We start from the raw sequence: 15,110 nt of genomic DNA on the forward strand, positions 1-15,110 counted from the left end.
AGCTGTCGACACAACAGAGAGCTACAAGAAATAACAGAAGAAAGGAAGAAAAGAGGAAAGATGGAGGGTAATGCTAATGAATCAAGCATTTACAAGACCTGACAAAGTACGTAACTGAGAGATTTTAATTGTATTCAAGGTGTTATTCAGCTCTTCTGTGACTAACCTCTGGTCAATCAAAGGCTTATTTTTGAGGTTTTGCAGAAGTTAACACTTGCATAATAATGGACAAAACTGATCCCAAGGCACAGGACTTGTACAAACACTTGCACACATAGATGTCTATTCATTTTGATGGAATCTGCTTATCCCTACCTCTCAGGCAGTTCATGATATATCAAAAACCAATAAAGACAATAAATATCTGTGCATATTATTTATGCACAAATAAAACTAATAAAAATCTGTAAATTATTTTAAGAAGCCAGTTGTATCCCTAATATGCCATGTTTATCAAAGCAGAGAGTAAAACAAACAAACAAAACAAACAAAACAAACAAAACAAACAAAACAAACAAAACAAAACTAACAAAACAAACCCCTGACCAGTGCTATATTAATATGCTGAAGGTTATATAGTCATTATTGGTTATAGTAATTTGAAAATTCTTACAACAATAACAGACAACTGAGTGGACTAAATATTAGTCTGGGGAATTAACCTGTATGGGTTCTGTGGACTAGATTCTAGTAATTAGGAGAGGTGGTATTTCAGAATGTGTGCCTCCTATATGCACTTGGGAACCTTTTTAGAGTTTGTAATGTTACAAAAACTGAAGGAGAAGGGAATAAAGAAGACAGGTACAGTGCAGTTTGATTCAGCATTCTTTCTTGGGGCTACATTCAGGCAGGAGAAGCTGATATCAGACACTTTGTATGCAGCAGCACTTAAGCCAGGAGAATTGCTGAAGGGGTGGAAGCTAGACAGAACAACAGGATTTACCAGGAGATCCAGTCCCATCCCCCACTGCCGTGGTCACAGCCATTTGGCTACACAACTCTTACCTGACCCAAGGCAGAGTCTCTCTGGGGGCAAAGGACACAAAACCTGGCCTGACGTTTTCACAGTCTTCAGTCTTACCATGACCTTTTCACATACTACCTGCTGACTGCCTGAATTTAAAGCACTTCTGGCATTATGAATGTTTTCCCAGTTAAAAATAATGACAAATGTGAAACACATTTTTTTTCATATAAAAGAAACAGTATTATGCCATCTGTATTTCCTAATAAAAATTGCTAAATGCTCTTGTATAATAATGCCAAAATAACAATGACACATGAAATAACTCCAAAGACTAAAAGAATTAAATTCAAAGAAAGATGAAAATGTAAGATTATAACGTTTTATTGTGTGTACATACCGAATACAATTACCACACAAAATTCTCATCTAAATCATCATAAACTGCTATGCTACATGTTCCAGTGTTAAGTGTCCAGGAACAGATACTTAAGAGTTAGCTGAATATTCAGTTTTCTTTTGCTTTTCAGACTCTGGAAATCTGTATGGTCCAAGATTCTTTTGTTAGCTTTCAAGAAAAAGGCAGACTTTGTGCCATCTGAAAGGTGAGAGGGGATAGCACATTTTAGTAAGCCAGAGATACGAGGCAGGGCTATTTGGCAGACCTTTTACTCCTCCAGAGCAACCAGTTCAGACTCCGTTGTGCTGCTGTTTCAGACAGAATGCTTTGCTTTACCATTTACAATGCTGCCATCTATTGACGTCGGTGGGCTTATCTCACGATCATTGGCAGTATTTCCTTAGCAACTTCTTCCACTTGTATTTGCACTTGTATTTTTCTCGATGGGATTTATCTGACTAAACATACACACCTGCAATAACAGCACCATGTAAGAATTGCCCCAGGCTTCCTTGAAAATCACTGGAAGAAAAAAGCACTTCTAGGGTGTGATTCACGTCTACCCAAAGTAGATAACCAACATATACCAGATGAACAGCACCCAAAATGCATTACTGTGTTTTGCCCGTGGCTATAATGGTATCTGAAGAGTGACTAGCTCAAGTGTAGAGATCACTGTCAGACTGTAAGTGAGCACAGAAAGACAGCAAAAGGAATATTACCCCCTGTCCCAGTGGGGGAAGTTTTTAGAGGTGCTCCTGATATTTAATTTATCAACATGTATCCATATACAATGGGGCCACAGGAGTTAAAGAAGAGAGATATGAGCTACATCTAACTTTGGATAAAAGTATTGGCATTTGGTCTAGAAAGCTACCTCACTTCATATTTTCTTTGGCTGTAAAATTGTCTTAAAAGATATTTTACCTCTCCCCAGCTCTGCCTCTGGTAGCCTGTCCCTCAGAAAGCCAGAGGTAAGAGAAGTCTCACATGTAGCTTCCTACACACAAACACAGCCACACACCTTCCTCCTCCCCTACTGCCCCCCAAAGAGGTATCTTTTCCTGTAAATTTTATGTAGAGTCACATTATACAGGAGCTAGACCTAAGAATTATTTATTTTAATCCAAACAAATGTTTTCTATAATGATTGAAAATCTTCTAGGAACAATGTAAAATATGATTTTGTCTTACTAAAGAACAAGTGGAGTCAATAATTGCAACACCTTGAACAATCTGCAGTTCTAAATGTGACTTATTTTGAATTACATTTAGCTCAGTTCAATAACGCAATCTTTGCAAAATAATGGTCTACACACAAATTTGCACAAGTTTTGCAGAATCACACACTTGGGTGTGACAGATGTATGATTCTTGAACAGTGGAACAAGAAAAATAGGTTACTGCCTACTTTCCAACTTCCAGTCATTGCCACTGTGTGCTGGAAACGATGTCCCCTTCAGATCTGATGCCCAGAATGTTTTCTCAGCTTATGCAACTGTGCTGCAAATTTAAACTTTCTACACCTCTTTTTTTTTTTTTTTTTTTTTTTTTTTTACAAACTTCCAGTCAGTAAACTCATAGCTTCTTAAAGAATAAGTTAATGAAATTAATTGGCTAATTAATGAATCTGAGTAGCCGACAAATGTTCTCTAAGACTTGACAACTGCAAATGCTGTTTCTTAAGAAATTTCCGTACTCTAATAGGTACTCTCATGCAGTGTTTTGTTTTCTTGCCAGGAAATATTTCCCAGCAAAGAGCGTCCTTATTTTTAGCCTATTGGAGCAACTCTGAAAGCTGCAAGGAACACAGTCATGGGAGAAAGTAGTTCAAGAGGGATGTGCTGCATTATGGGACACCATTGACAAAACTGATCAATAAAACCATGGCTCCCTTGTGATGCATCTGGCCCTCAGCCTGTGAGAGATCTCATGCTGGAGTCAACAGGACCTATCCTTTCACCACCAAATCATTATTTTTGAGAAAGAAATTGCAGGGGTATTCACTTCATTCTAGATTCAGTTTATATTTTTTAAGGTTTATGGGTGTAGAAAAAATTTATTTACCAATCAAAATTAATGTGAGACCTTTTCTACTGTTGGGTTGTAGGAGGGACCATGTAAACGGGCTTCCTTTAAAAGCAAACCTTGCCAGGGTGCTCCTTCTCCTCTGATAAGATAGATTTTAAACTAATTAAATATCTACATGGTCCCCCAAGGAAAATACAGCTCATAGAGCAGCAGATATCTTGTGAAGTGAAAGATTCAGAAGAGATCCAGGGAAAGTGATCAGGTGAAACAGAGAGGAAGAAACTGGTTTTCATCAGACATGAAGTACTGATTTCACTGTTTTAAAAATGTATATAATCAGAGGTTTATTTAATGTGATATTTCTGTAGATTCCATAACAAAACTTCTTCTGTGCTTCCAGACAATAACCGTGCAAGTGCAAATATGCATAAGTAAGGCAGATAGATGGAAATAAGCAAGAAGCAGTGAACCAGGAGAATGTACATTTTATAAGTAAGACTACCAAAAAAAGTAGTATTTCAAACTGAAATATTACAAAACTACAAAACATTACAAAATTATTGCATTTTCAAAATCTACATAGCACCAACAGTAAGACATTCCTTGAAGTCTTTGCCTGAGACTGGTAAGTTTAACAAAACCAACACATATGCTATACCTTTGTGCAGGTTGCCCTGAACCCTTTCTCCCATACAAAGGGTAGCAGTTCAGCAATAAAACATGCCTTGATTTTAATATATATGTAACATAATCACCTATCAACATAATTTACTCCAACTAGAGAACTGCACAGTCCATCACCACTTTTTCTGAGAGTGGCCCATGTCAGTGTCCTCAGGAATGAACAGGGCAAGCATAGAGGAGCTCTTTCTTAGTGCATCAGGACTTAAGTCAGAAGTGTGTCTTGATGTCTAATAGATACACTATTATGATTTGCCTGATTCCTTTTTTCACCTACTGACTCTGCAAGATAACCTTGATGTGCTGCTGTCCACAACCTTCTGTTGTCAGTGTGCCATGTGTAAAAGCAGATATCAATGTGTGAGCATAAAGCAACCCAAATCTGCCTCTAAGAATACAGAGATCAGAGCAAGAAAAGCTGGAAGAGTCCCTGAGTGCATCAGACAAAGCAGTCTGGTAATTGTATAAAACACTTATTTCTTGGAGTCAGAGGCTCTCTGTAAGTTTTTTGGCCATATACAGGGAAATCAGAAAACACTTGGGATGCAGGGGATGAACAGGACCACAATTAAAATCCACTACAGTATCTAGACTTCTCAGTTCTGCATAGATGCCTGACTTCCATAGGAAACTATACAGTGACACAGTAGCTGGAAGAAAAGAATACACAGATGATGGAGAAACTACTAGCATTTTAGAAGTGGTGACTTGTGCTCTTAATATGCTGAAAATATATTTACAACCTACCATTTTTAAAGAAGATTTTGTGAACTAATAAATGTGATGCCCATACCAAGCAAGTTAGTAGCATTTTTTTTTAATAACTTTAGTAGATATAGGGGAAATAAATGTAGAAATCTGCTATATGAATGAGACTCAATATGAAATTTCATTTCACAATGGGCTTTTTTAATTAAAACAGGTAACAAAGGGAAGTTGTCTCAATATGATCTGCTGAAATTTTCAGAGCAGTAAGCACACCAGGAGAGCTGAGAAACAAGAATAACAGGTAGATTTTTTGTGCCGGAAGTATCAACTAAAAGCATGGAAAGTAGAGAAGAGAAATAGCCTTAGTGGAGAGAAGCCCTAAGGGAGCATACTTGTGTGTTATAGCCCATCCGTGAGCTGTCCGGAGAAAGGCACAGACAATGGGGTGGCACGGTCTGCTGAGGATACTGGGCTATGTATGGTACAGCTGAGTGGCTTATTAGCCATGAAGAAACACACAACAACATTCTGGCACCACGTAATAGCTGGCAAATTTAATACAGAGACTGTAAAATGCTACACAGGGGAAAATGCAATCCCTGCTCTGCCAGCTGTGACAGGTCCCTGAGGGGCTACTCATTCACAGTCCCGTGAAAATACTGGCTCAGTGCAGAACCTGAACAGAAAATTAAGATATTAACTATGGAAAATATAATAACCAGAGGGTAAAGTATGGCAGTGCCACAGCACCACCACTGCAGCACACGCATGTTTTGAGTAACGCGTCAGCTTGGTGAGCACTGTGAGTGCTCTGGGACTGGAGATGGTGACCGGGGGTCAGGTGGGACAGCAGGAACTCAGAACTTGCCAGAGAAGGCCAAAGAAGCTGGTGAAGGGTCTGGAGCACAACGCCTGTGAGGAGCGGCTGAGGGAGCCGGGGCTTTAGCCTGGAGAAAAGGAGGCTGAAGGGAGACCTTGCCACTTACTACAACTCCCTGAAAGGAGGCTGTAGTGAGGTCTCTTCCTGGTCTCTTTTCCCGGATGGCAAGTGACAGGATGAGAAGAGATAATGTTAAGGTGTGCCACGGGAGGTTTAGGTTGGACATTAGGACGAAGTTTTTCACGGAAAGGGTGATTAGACATTGGAACAAACTGCCCAGCGACGTGGTTAAGGAAAGACTGGACGTGGCACTCCGTGCCACGGTTTAGTTGTTCGGTCACAGGTTGAACTCGATGATGTCTCGGGTCTTTCCCAAACCATCTGATCCTGTGATTCTGCGGGCTCGCAGCGCCGTCCTCGTGAGGGGCCGGCAGCTCCATTGGGGCGGCTGCGGAGAGCGGGGCCCGGCCACACATCCCCGCCGCAACACCACGAGATGGCGCCGCGGGCCCGGCGAGCGCCGGGCGGAAGCGGCGGGGGAAGCCGCGCTGGGCCCCGCCGGAACGGAGCGAGGGAGCGCTGGAGGCGGCTTTCCCCGGCTCTCCGCGGCCGTCGGAGCCCCGGGCTGCCCGGGTGGGTGCGGGGACGGCCCCCGCGCAGGCTGCGGGCTCCCGCCCGGGGAGGGGACCGGGCTGAGGGAGATGGTAGCCGGGGCGAAACAGCGGCGGGAGCGGGAAAGCGAAGGGCTCAGGAGGGAGATGTGGGAGCCCGGGCGTCTGGCAGGGCCAAGGGCGGCATTGTGGCACCAGGCGGTGGTTATGGTATCGGTACGGGCGCGGGGCTTCGCCATTTCTCTACAGTTCATCGGCTTGAGGCGGCCATGAGCGAGCTCGGGCGAGAGCGGTGCTCTGTGCGCCGGGGCCGGGGGCAGCCGGGGCACAAGGCCCGTGCTCCTGCCAGTCCTTGGAGGTAATTGTGTGCCCTGTGAGCAGAGACGGGAGCTGCTCATCGCTTCTGCGAGGCTTTCAGTCACTTGCCGGAGTCTGGGCACGAGATCTGTGAGACCAGGAAATTACTTAGGCCTTCAAAAGCTGTAGGAGAAGTTCCATCGTGTTCCTTGTTTATTACTAAATTGACCAGATATATATGAAGCATAAGCTGACTGGGGTACTGATAATTGTACAGCTTTCAGCACTTTATTTCTTCCCTCTGATGTTTGGCTGAAATAGCTTTTGGGTTTATGTGCTGAAGCTCGGAGGATAAAGGTCCTCTTCTGGGGAGCCACAGTAGATTACACTGCCTCGGCTTCTGATAGGGCCAGAAGATCGGTAATACATATGCTAAAGTTTGCGAGCATTATTTTGTGTTATGCTAATTTGTTTCCCTTCCATTCACAGGAGTTGCTGCTGTTGTTTTAAGGACATTGATGTGAACATCATAGTAATAGGTGGGTCTTCATAGCATTCCTGTTGGGATGAGAAACAGCTGTAACTGTATCCTAAATGCTGGGCAAGTCTTGTATTTACAGCCATTCACAAACCAGAATGCAGGGTATAGTGTCGGGAATTTTTACCCTTTCTTTTGAAGAGAAATATCTTTTGCTGCCAACTGTCCCAGCAATCTCAGGCTTGTATTTCTGTGTGACTGTAACTAGGGCACTTCAGTATTAAAGTTAACGTCACGGCAATGTGCAGCATTAATCTGAAGCAGAGAATGTCAGACCACTTTTCAGACATTTCCCTCTTCTGGTGGTAATTCTGCATCAGAGTAAGCATCAGAAGTATAAAATGAAATAATGTTCATGAGAGGATGCACATTATTGATGTTGTTATGTTCACATTTTTTTAGCTAGTATGTACTAAGGTGAGTTCAAAACATACAGCACAAAATTATGTTTAATCTCTCAAACTGTGAAACTTACTGCCAGGGGATTTATTGGAAACACCTGTTATTCATGGGGGCTTTGGCTTTAAATGCCAAAACCAGTTTTGGAGATGGAAAAAAAAAAAAAAAAAAAAAGAAAAGTGCCTGATCTACCACTTGCTGAAATCAGGAGAAATGTACCTGGAAAAGTAATTCCTTTATGAATATATTAGTGTCACATTTTACTGAGTATCTCCTACTAACCATTGCCAGAAACTGGATACTGAGTTAGGGCAGCTCTGGCCTGTCTGAAGACACTTTTCGCAGCAGTGGGCAAAGGGGCTGGTCAGCTCTCTGTTGTTAGGGACATTTCCAATTCAAATGTAGTTGGCTTTTTCATGAAAGCTTTGTATAAATGTGTTTTGTTGAAACCTGCTGAATTTATTGAAATTCTACCTTCTGTTAATAACATATGATGTTTTTACCATAATATATTGTAATAGGTTAGTTAATCTTGTGTTGATGGATATTTTGAATAATGGAACCCTCACTGATCCTGCACTGAGCTTGCAGTTGTCCCTGTTTCCTCCATGGAGCCACGCTGTATCCAACACACCACTAGTCCCAGAGTGGGATTTACTTACCAAGTTATAAACTCCAGTGCATTGAAGTTGAGTCTAAGGTATGACAGACATTGTCTCCATTTCTATTGACTCCAAGGGAATTAAATGCTGTCACTGCTTTGATGGGATTTATTTATTTTCCCTAATGCTCACCTGCCTCAAGCTGGTAAGGGGGACAGACATGTTTTGATGAAAGGGAGAAGATCCCTTGTTCATTATCAGTGGAGAAATATTTTAAAACTGGGAAAAGAAAGTAGAAAAAATGTCCATCATTAATGATCAGTATAAGCAAACAAATCTCTTTCCCATTTTAAATTGTACATTTGCTCATGAGTTTCATATATTCAATTGGTTACATATTTCATTTTTTAAAGTATGAATTATAGACGTAGAACTATTACATTTATTTTTCTGCTGCTTGTTTCATATTTGATGTAGTTTGTTTTGGAAGAGTAATTCAACTGAAAATAAAACATGCTCACTTTTTAATTTAGTTTCCTCGCTTGCAGCATTTTTATGCTCTGCTTTATATTTGTGGTCTAATGTTTCATAAATCATTTATGAAAATAATTAAAGTTTCTGTGTTTGGCAAAACAGGTTTTTCATATTTGGTAAACTAATATAGTTGGATGGTTTTGCCAGGGTTTTCCCCCTTCTTCCCTTTCAGGAAGTGTACATGCATGTTGTGTATTAACAATAAAGTCTCAGACTTTACCTATTACTTCTTCCTCCAAGTAGGCATGAGAGAATCCAGTGACTCACATGCTTTAGTTGCCTAATGCCAGAATCTGCAGCCTTTGTTGGCATGAGTTGTTCCGTCAACTGCAGTGGGGCTGCTCCTGTATGTAGAGCTTCTTGCAGACATGGGGTTATTGTGTTACCAGGGGTTTATTGCTTTGAGCTTAGTCTGGGCTTTGGACACATTCAAAAGGACAGTCATTTGCTTTTGTAGCTGCTGCATGATTTGCATTTTGGTTGACCATTCCATTCTCCTTTCATGCAGTATGGCTTGGCTTAAGTGACAAAAAGTTGCTCTTTAATGAGTATGGTTAAATATGAGGCAGAACACAACTGTACTGTATTGATATGCATTTTGAAAAACCCTGGCTTTCTCCTGGTATGAATCTACAGCAGTTTTAAGTGCTGTCTTGGCTATATTCCACTGTTTCTGGGAATAGCATTTGACCATATCTTAAGAGTAGCAATAGGTAGTTTAGTGTACTCTATTTCTGTTACCTTTCACTGGCACCTAAAATAAAGTTCAGGCTGAGGGTGAGAATGTCAAGAGAAATATGTGAAAGAAGCAGCTAACCTATTAGCGTAATAAAATAATTGTGAGATAAGAGGAGATTAAGAATATTTCTCAGTGTGATATACTGGTAAACCACCCTGGATATGTTGGTAATTATAAATCCTACCTGGTGATTATAGAGCTCTTGTTCTCCCTTTCTACCCCCACAACCATTTTTTCCTTTTTTTTTTTTTTCCTGTCCAATTGCCTCTCTACCTTATGTGTTTTCCTCACATTTAAAAATTGTGGTTGCAACTTGAACTGACCTGTGTTTTCTTCATGGGAGGCAGGATCAGATGCTGGAGAGGAGGAAAAAAAAAATATAGGCAAAGAGAAAAAAGGGCCTGTATGTGGTCAAAAGTGCACCACAGGTTAAAACTCACTGCATGAGTGGAATTGGGATGGGTTTAAACATTTTATGGCAATTGCTTACTTTATACAAGTTCCTGTGCAGACACAGCTAAAAAGTGAGAACAGTTTGTTTCCTTTAAGTTTATAGTTTTTGTTTGGCATTAATTTGGAGAATAAAGGTTGGGGAAGCATGAAGAAAGAGAAGAGCAATGGGAGAAATGTTCAGTTCCAGCATTTCAGGCTGCATTTTGTAGAAGGCTCTCTTTTAATTTTCTTACTGTAGTGGGGAATTTTAAGGAATGGGATTTTTACTGCTGATAATCAAAATCTATGAGTAAGAGACTTCAACTTGCCCCAACAGAAAAGGGATGCTTAACAGATGTAGGTCATGGTACTCAAACATAATAAAAAATATATTCAGTGCCTGTGATCGCCTTAATACACATATTTTTGTGAATTAAAAAGCTACTCTTTTCTTTTCTAGTTCACCTTGATCATCACGAGAACAAACTCCATAAGAGATGGTAAGAGGTCTTCACAGGTTCCTATGGAATAGCTTAGTCACATTTTATATATAAAATGCATATAAACACTTTCATTGAACTGTGAGTGCAGACATGTAAAAATTAGATGTAAAATTCGCTAAATTGCTTTGAATTCAGATTATAACAATGAGTGATTTGTCTACTCCTGGGAAGACTCCAGAGAAATAACCGGAGAATAACAGAGGACTCTGATCATTTGCCTTGGATTTATAGCTTTTGTTTCCTTGAGGAAATCTCTTATTTCCATTTATTCCACAGCTGAAAAAGCACAGACACAGAATTAAGTGAGACTAAAAGTGTTCCTTTCCCTTTTCCACCCAAATGTAAAACATTTCTGTAATTTCTTTTTTAACAGATGTATTTTTAAAATTCAAATGTAAGAGTGGTTTTCAGGGGTCGCTTTCAACAAAAAACCCCTCACAAAAAGTAGTTGGACAAGCACCAGCATCACAGTTCTGTCTGCATGAACTGGCTTTTTGTCTTCCTTTCCCCTAAATTAAAAACTGGAGCTAGTCAGCCAGACAAATCAACCAGCTTGATTCCAGAGCTTTCAGTAAAGTCATCAAGTTCCTTTTTAGAAACATTTTATAAGAACTGGAGATAATTTTTGAGCTTTGGAAGAATATATTGTCTTTTTTGCAGATATGTAGCATGTAGGAGATACCTGCTTTTGTCAAGCTTCATGATCTTTCAAAACAGGATTTTAAAATATTTTAATATTTTAAGAAAAGAATAGTCAAAATGTTTTAAAAGTAACTTGTTAATGTATCTAGTTTGATAATAGGACATTCTCATCTGTCTGCTGAAGGATGAGAAGCCAGCATGACATTCTTAAGCAAAGGGAAATGGTAAATAAAGCATTGCTCATCCTAGCTATTAGGTAGTTGGATGATTAAGGATGAAAAAATTCCATATGGAAGGCAGATGCTTTCCTCCTACCCACTCATTTTGGGAATGATGCATTTTGGGAATGCCGAATGCATGGTCTTGTAGCAGTGCAGTGTTAGACCAAGAGGAGAACAGTGAAGTTTCATCTCCATGAATTCTTTCTTTTCAGGAAAGATAAGTTGTCTGCACTTTAAAATCACATAGCTGAGCTACACAGCCTTCATAAATAGGCTGCAGTTTTTGATTAGGAATACCTTAAGGAATGCAAGTTTGTGGTGGTTTTCTTTGTGTACTCTGTTAGCTGAAGATATTTTGTTTCTGAGACCACTTAACAATGACCTAAAAAAGATATAGCATTGATTTCTTGTGGAATAATGGGCTCAATTTTCCAGAACGATAGGCAGCATGAGAGTTGCAATTATTATTTCAAGCTCACTATTCTATTGTTCTCTATTGTCTGAGAACCAGAAAGTGAAAACAAATGTAAGTAAACTAAATGAACCTCTCTGGATAGTGTTAAATGGGAAATATTTTTTAGGTTTGAATTTTCTGTTTTGCCTTTGGATTTCTTTTCCCTACAGAATCATTATTTTAAGGGGACCAAATGGCATCAGGGCAGATCAAGAAAATAGACTTAAATATTTTTTGTCCTGTATGTCCTTAAAATGAAAAAAAAAAAAAAAAAAAGAAAAGAAACCACCTTAAAAAAGGACTGTAAATGTCACATTCATCTCTGAAAATGTCAGCTAGTTTTGCCATAGTTTTGAATGTTTGCCAGAACATGGCTTAATTAAAAGTTTCCTATTTAAAGTAGAGGCATTCTGTTTTACTCCAGAAGTATTTTCTATGGAAGTTAAGACATGAGGGAAAGGGAGAAAATATTTCCTATTTAGTTTACTTGTTCTAGGCTCTAGTCTACTTTATGGCTTTGTTTTTTTAAGATCCTCTGTTATCCTGCTTTTTGAGAGTTGGATGAGGGGAGAGATGAAATGGCTTTTATGAAGGGAGCTTAAGGCTGCAGGGACTGTGGGGCTTTGTAGTTGCAGTGAAATCTGAACAGCACGAAACTTCTTTAAGGAAAACTAAGATTAGCTGGAAGACAGGAGAAGGTGTGTTACACTATGTTTCTCTCTATAGAACTGTTTTTCTCTGTACTTTTTCACTGGCACTTTATTGCCTCTTTCGTGTTTTGGTTGGTGATGGATACAAAAGGGAGATTTACTGGCAGCTTGCATTTCGCTAAATAGAGTCTTGTATTATACAGATTGTGGTCATGGTGGATATATGAACTTGTCTGAATTGCTGTTTGACCTTTTCTGAGAAACTTTGGCAGGCAGATGGAGGAAATACATTATTGGAGGAAATATGTTACTGGATAAAATGAATGCATTTGTTTAATTCAGAAGAATCTTAATCTCTTGTGTTTTCTGCCTGTGGATTTGGAAATCAGGTATAGGTTTTAATATCTACACCTTGGAATTACTCAGTTCTTACAACTCATATGAGTGTCTAAGGAATTGTGGATTATATCCACACGGCATATTTCCTAAAAAAACCTGATTCCTATGTAGTAGCATGAACACTTGGAAAAGTGTTCCTTCTGGACACTACAACTTCTGGACACATACCTTCTGGATGCTACAACTTCTCTGTTTATAGTTCTTCAGTGGTGGTTGTCTTGATGCCAAAAGAGTCTATTGTAGGAGTAATGAGGTGTGGTACAAGTGCACTGTGCTCATACATGTTGCTTTTCAAATCTCCGTGTTCCATCATAGCCAAAGGATGACTAAAGATTGAAAGGCAGCATTGTGCTTGCATTTAGTTGCTCCCTTCAATTGCTTTTAATTTCTCTCTCTCTTTATACCTTGTGTTTGGAGGGAAGCATTAGTGTTGTGGTGTGTGGTTGATTCTTTTGTGTTCTTTCCCTCTCCCCGTGTGTTTTGGCTGCAGGAGGACACCGAGCCGTGGTACTCTCGGAAGGTGTATGCGAGGTACTGGAGGCACTATGACTTAGCCATGCGCTGGATGCGCAGGCACCAGAAAGCCTACAGGAAAGCCATGGAGTCCTTTTATCGCATGCCGTGGCATCCGTGGCATCCTGCTGCAGCCTCTCCAAGCAGCCATTACTCAGATTGGGATGGGAGTGATCTCCCACATATCCAAAACTATTCTTCCAGCTGTAGACCAGATGTCAGAGTTCCATATCACAGGGGAGCTCAGCAGTACGCAGGTGCCTACCAGGAGAGGGAGGATGCTGATGAGGACTCCGAAATGGAAGAGGATGTTGAAAGGGACTCTGAAATGGAGGAAGACTCTGAGTCTGAAGGAGAGATAGAATATGACTTGAGTAACATGGAGATCACAGAGGAGCTTCGCCAGTTTTTTGCAGAGACAGAGAGGCACCGAGAAGAGCTGCGTAAGTCCATGCTTGTTCTGTGTTTTGTGGTATTTGGTGGCCATAACATTGAGTGCCAGATGGCTTCAACATTTACAGGTTTTGTAAGAATTCACAGAAATAGGCACTGCAAGTGAGCAAGCCAGCTGAATGAAATAGGCAAAACTGATGGGTGCACTTAAGTACCTCTCATTAGAAATAAGTTTCAGAAAATGTTTGAAAGTTTTTGGTGAGAGAGACAGAGAAAAAAAATTATGACTGCAAAGAGGAGAGTAACACTTTTGTCCAGAAGACAGTATTAATCATCAGTGCTGAGGAAAAAAGCTCCAGATTTTTTATGGTGAAATCTAGTTAATGTGCTATATGTCTTAGAGGGGAGCCCACAGGAAATGCTTGAATACATCACTGACCCCTAGAGTAAGCCTCAATGTATTTTATAGCATGGAGCAGCCATTTTGTTTGCTATTCTTTGGCTAGCCTGACAGTAAAATTTCATGACTCTTTTCTCCTCCCCCTCCATCCTCTTAATTCTGCACTATATCACAAGTTTCTCTTTGTTGAGCATCTTGATCTGGACCCAAGTCCTTTGAGAGGGAATGTAAGTCTTAAGATTTTTCTCAGGTCTTGATCCTCAGAGGTATTGGTCATCTTTGTTTCTGTGAAATTCTTAAAATAGTAAAGGATTATTCTGTACTTTATTGACACTTTACTCGTATACAGATGTTGCAGGAAAAATTATCTGGTTTAAGAAAGCAGAATAATAAAAATAACTTTCCTCACATGAGTCCAGTAGAAAATACTTGTAATGAATGCTTAATAGAGCTTTTTCTGCTTCTCTGAAAGAGAAAACATTCTAAAAATGTATAATAAAGGCCATGATTGAAAGGGAAAGAAAAAGTATTTTAAGATCTTTGATCAGCAGGTATCAGAGGGTGAGCTGGTAACTCAGCTTAACTTCAGACTTCTCATCAATGTGATGCACAGTTGATCTAGTTAGCAGAGAAAGTGAGTTAGGGAGTTCTGTGGAAGTGCCTGATACGAATCCCTTTCTCATTGTGCTTTTGCAGAATCAGCTTGGTGTTCTCTGTTGAAATGTTCCTTTGATGAGATACATGGTGTTTTAAGACACTGGGCTACTTCTGGGAGTGCAGAACATTTTCTTTGGATTTATTTTGACTAATATGATTAGTGGTACTTAAAGGTATGTGAGTGAATAAAGGTGGTATCCTGGAAATTGGGAAATAAGGTCTTAAAGAATGTTCTATGTTGCAGATATCCTGTATGACCTTGATGTAGCTATTTAGTCTCTTCCTGACCCCTCACTGGCTGTGCTTGCTAAAAATATGATTTGTTCTTTATGATGAGCAGGTGAATTGGAAAGAAGTTTATGACTCAGAGTACAGATTTTACTTTTGTTCCTTCCACCACAGCAGTACTCAGAACCTTTTGGAATTATTTGGTCTCTGCTCTGCGCTGTGTTGTAACCTAGC

At 40.0% G+C, this 15,110-nt stretch overlaps 1 protein-coding gene across 9 annotated transcripts in view; it reads left to right on the forward strand.

Annotated features, from left to right (window-relative positions):
* Positions 1-5,680: 5,680 nt before the first annotated feature.
* Positions 5,681-15,110, forward strand: part of GEMIN8 (gem nuclear organelle associated protein 8) — a 28,263-nt gene continuing 18,833 nt past the window's right edge. Inside the window, exons 1-6 of one of the 9 annotated variants that reach the window (XM_053970417.1) lie at positions 6,185-6,297; positions 7,062-7,111; positions 8,031-8,209; positions 8,889-8,991; positions 10,277-10,316; positions 13,176-13,641. In XM_053970417.1, coding sequence (XP_053826392.1) covers positions 10,314-10,316; positions 13,176-13,641 — 469 coding nt within the window. In that variant the 5' untranslated portion in view covers positions 6,185-6,297; positions 7,062-7,111; positions 8,031-8,209; positions 8,889-8,991; positions 10,277-10,313. Of the gene's footprint in view, positions 5,862-6,184; positions 6,298-6,326; positions 6,492-6,517; positions 6,758-7,061; positions 7,112-8,030; positions 8,210-8,888; positions 8,992-10,276; positions 10,317-13,175; positions 13,642-15,110 lie in introns of those variants that run through there. The other 8 variants (XM_053970415.1, XM_053970420.1, XM_053970419.1 and 5 more) reach the window with 8 other exon arrangements.

Source organism: Vidua macroura, chromosome 2, assembly GCF_024509145.1.
Source record: "Vidua macroura isolate BioBank_ID:100142 chromosome 2, ASM2450914v1, whole genome shotgun sequence".
Taxonomy (NCBI): Eukaryota; Metazoa; Chordata; class Aves; order Passeriformes; family Viduidae; genus Vidua; species Vidua macroura.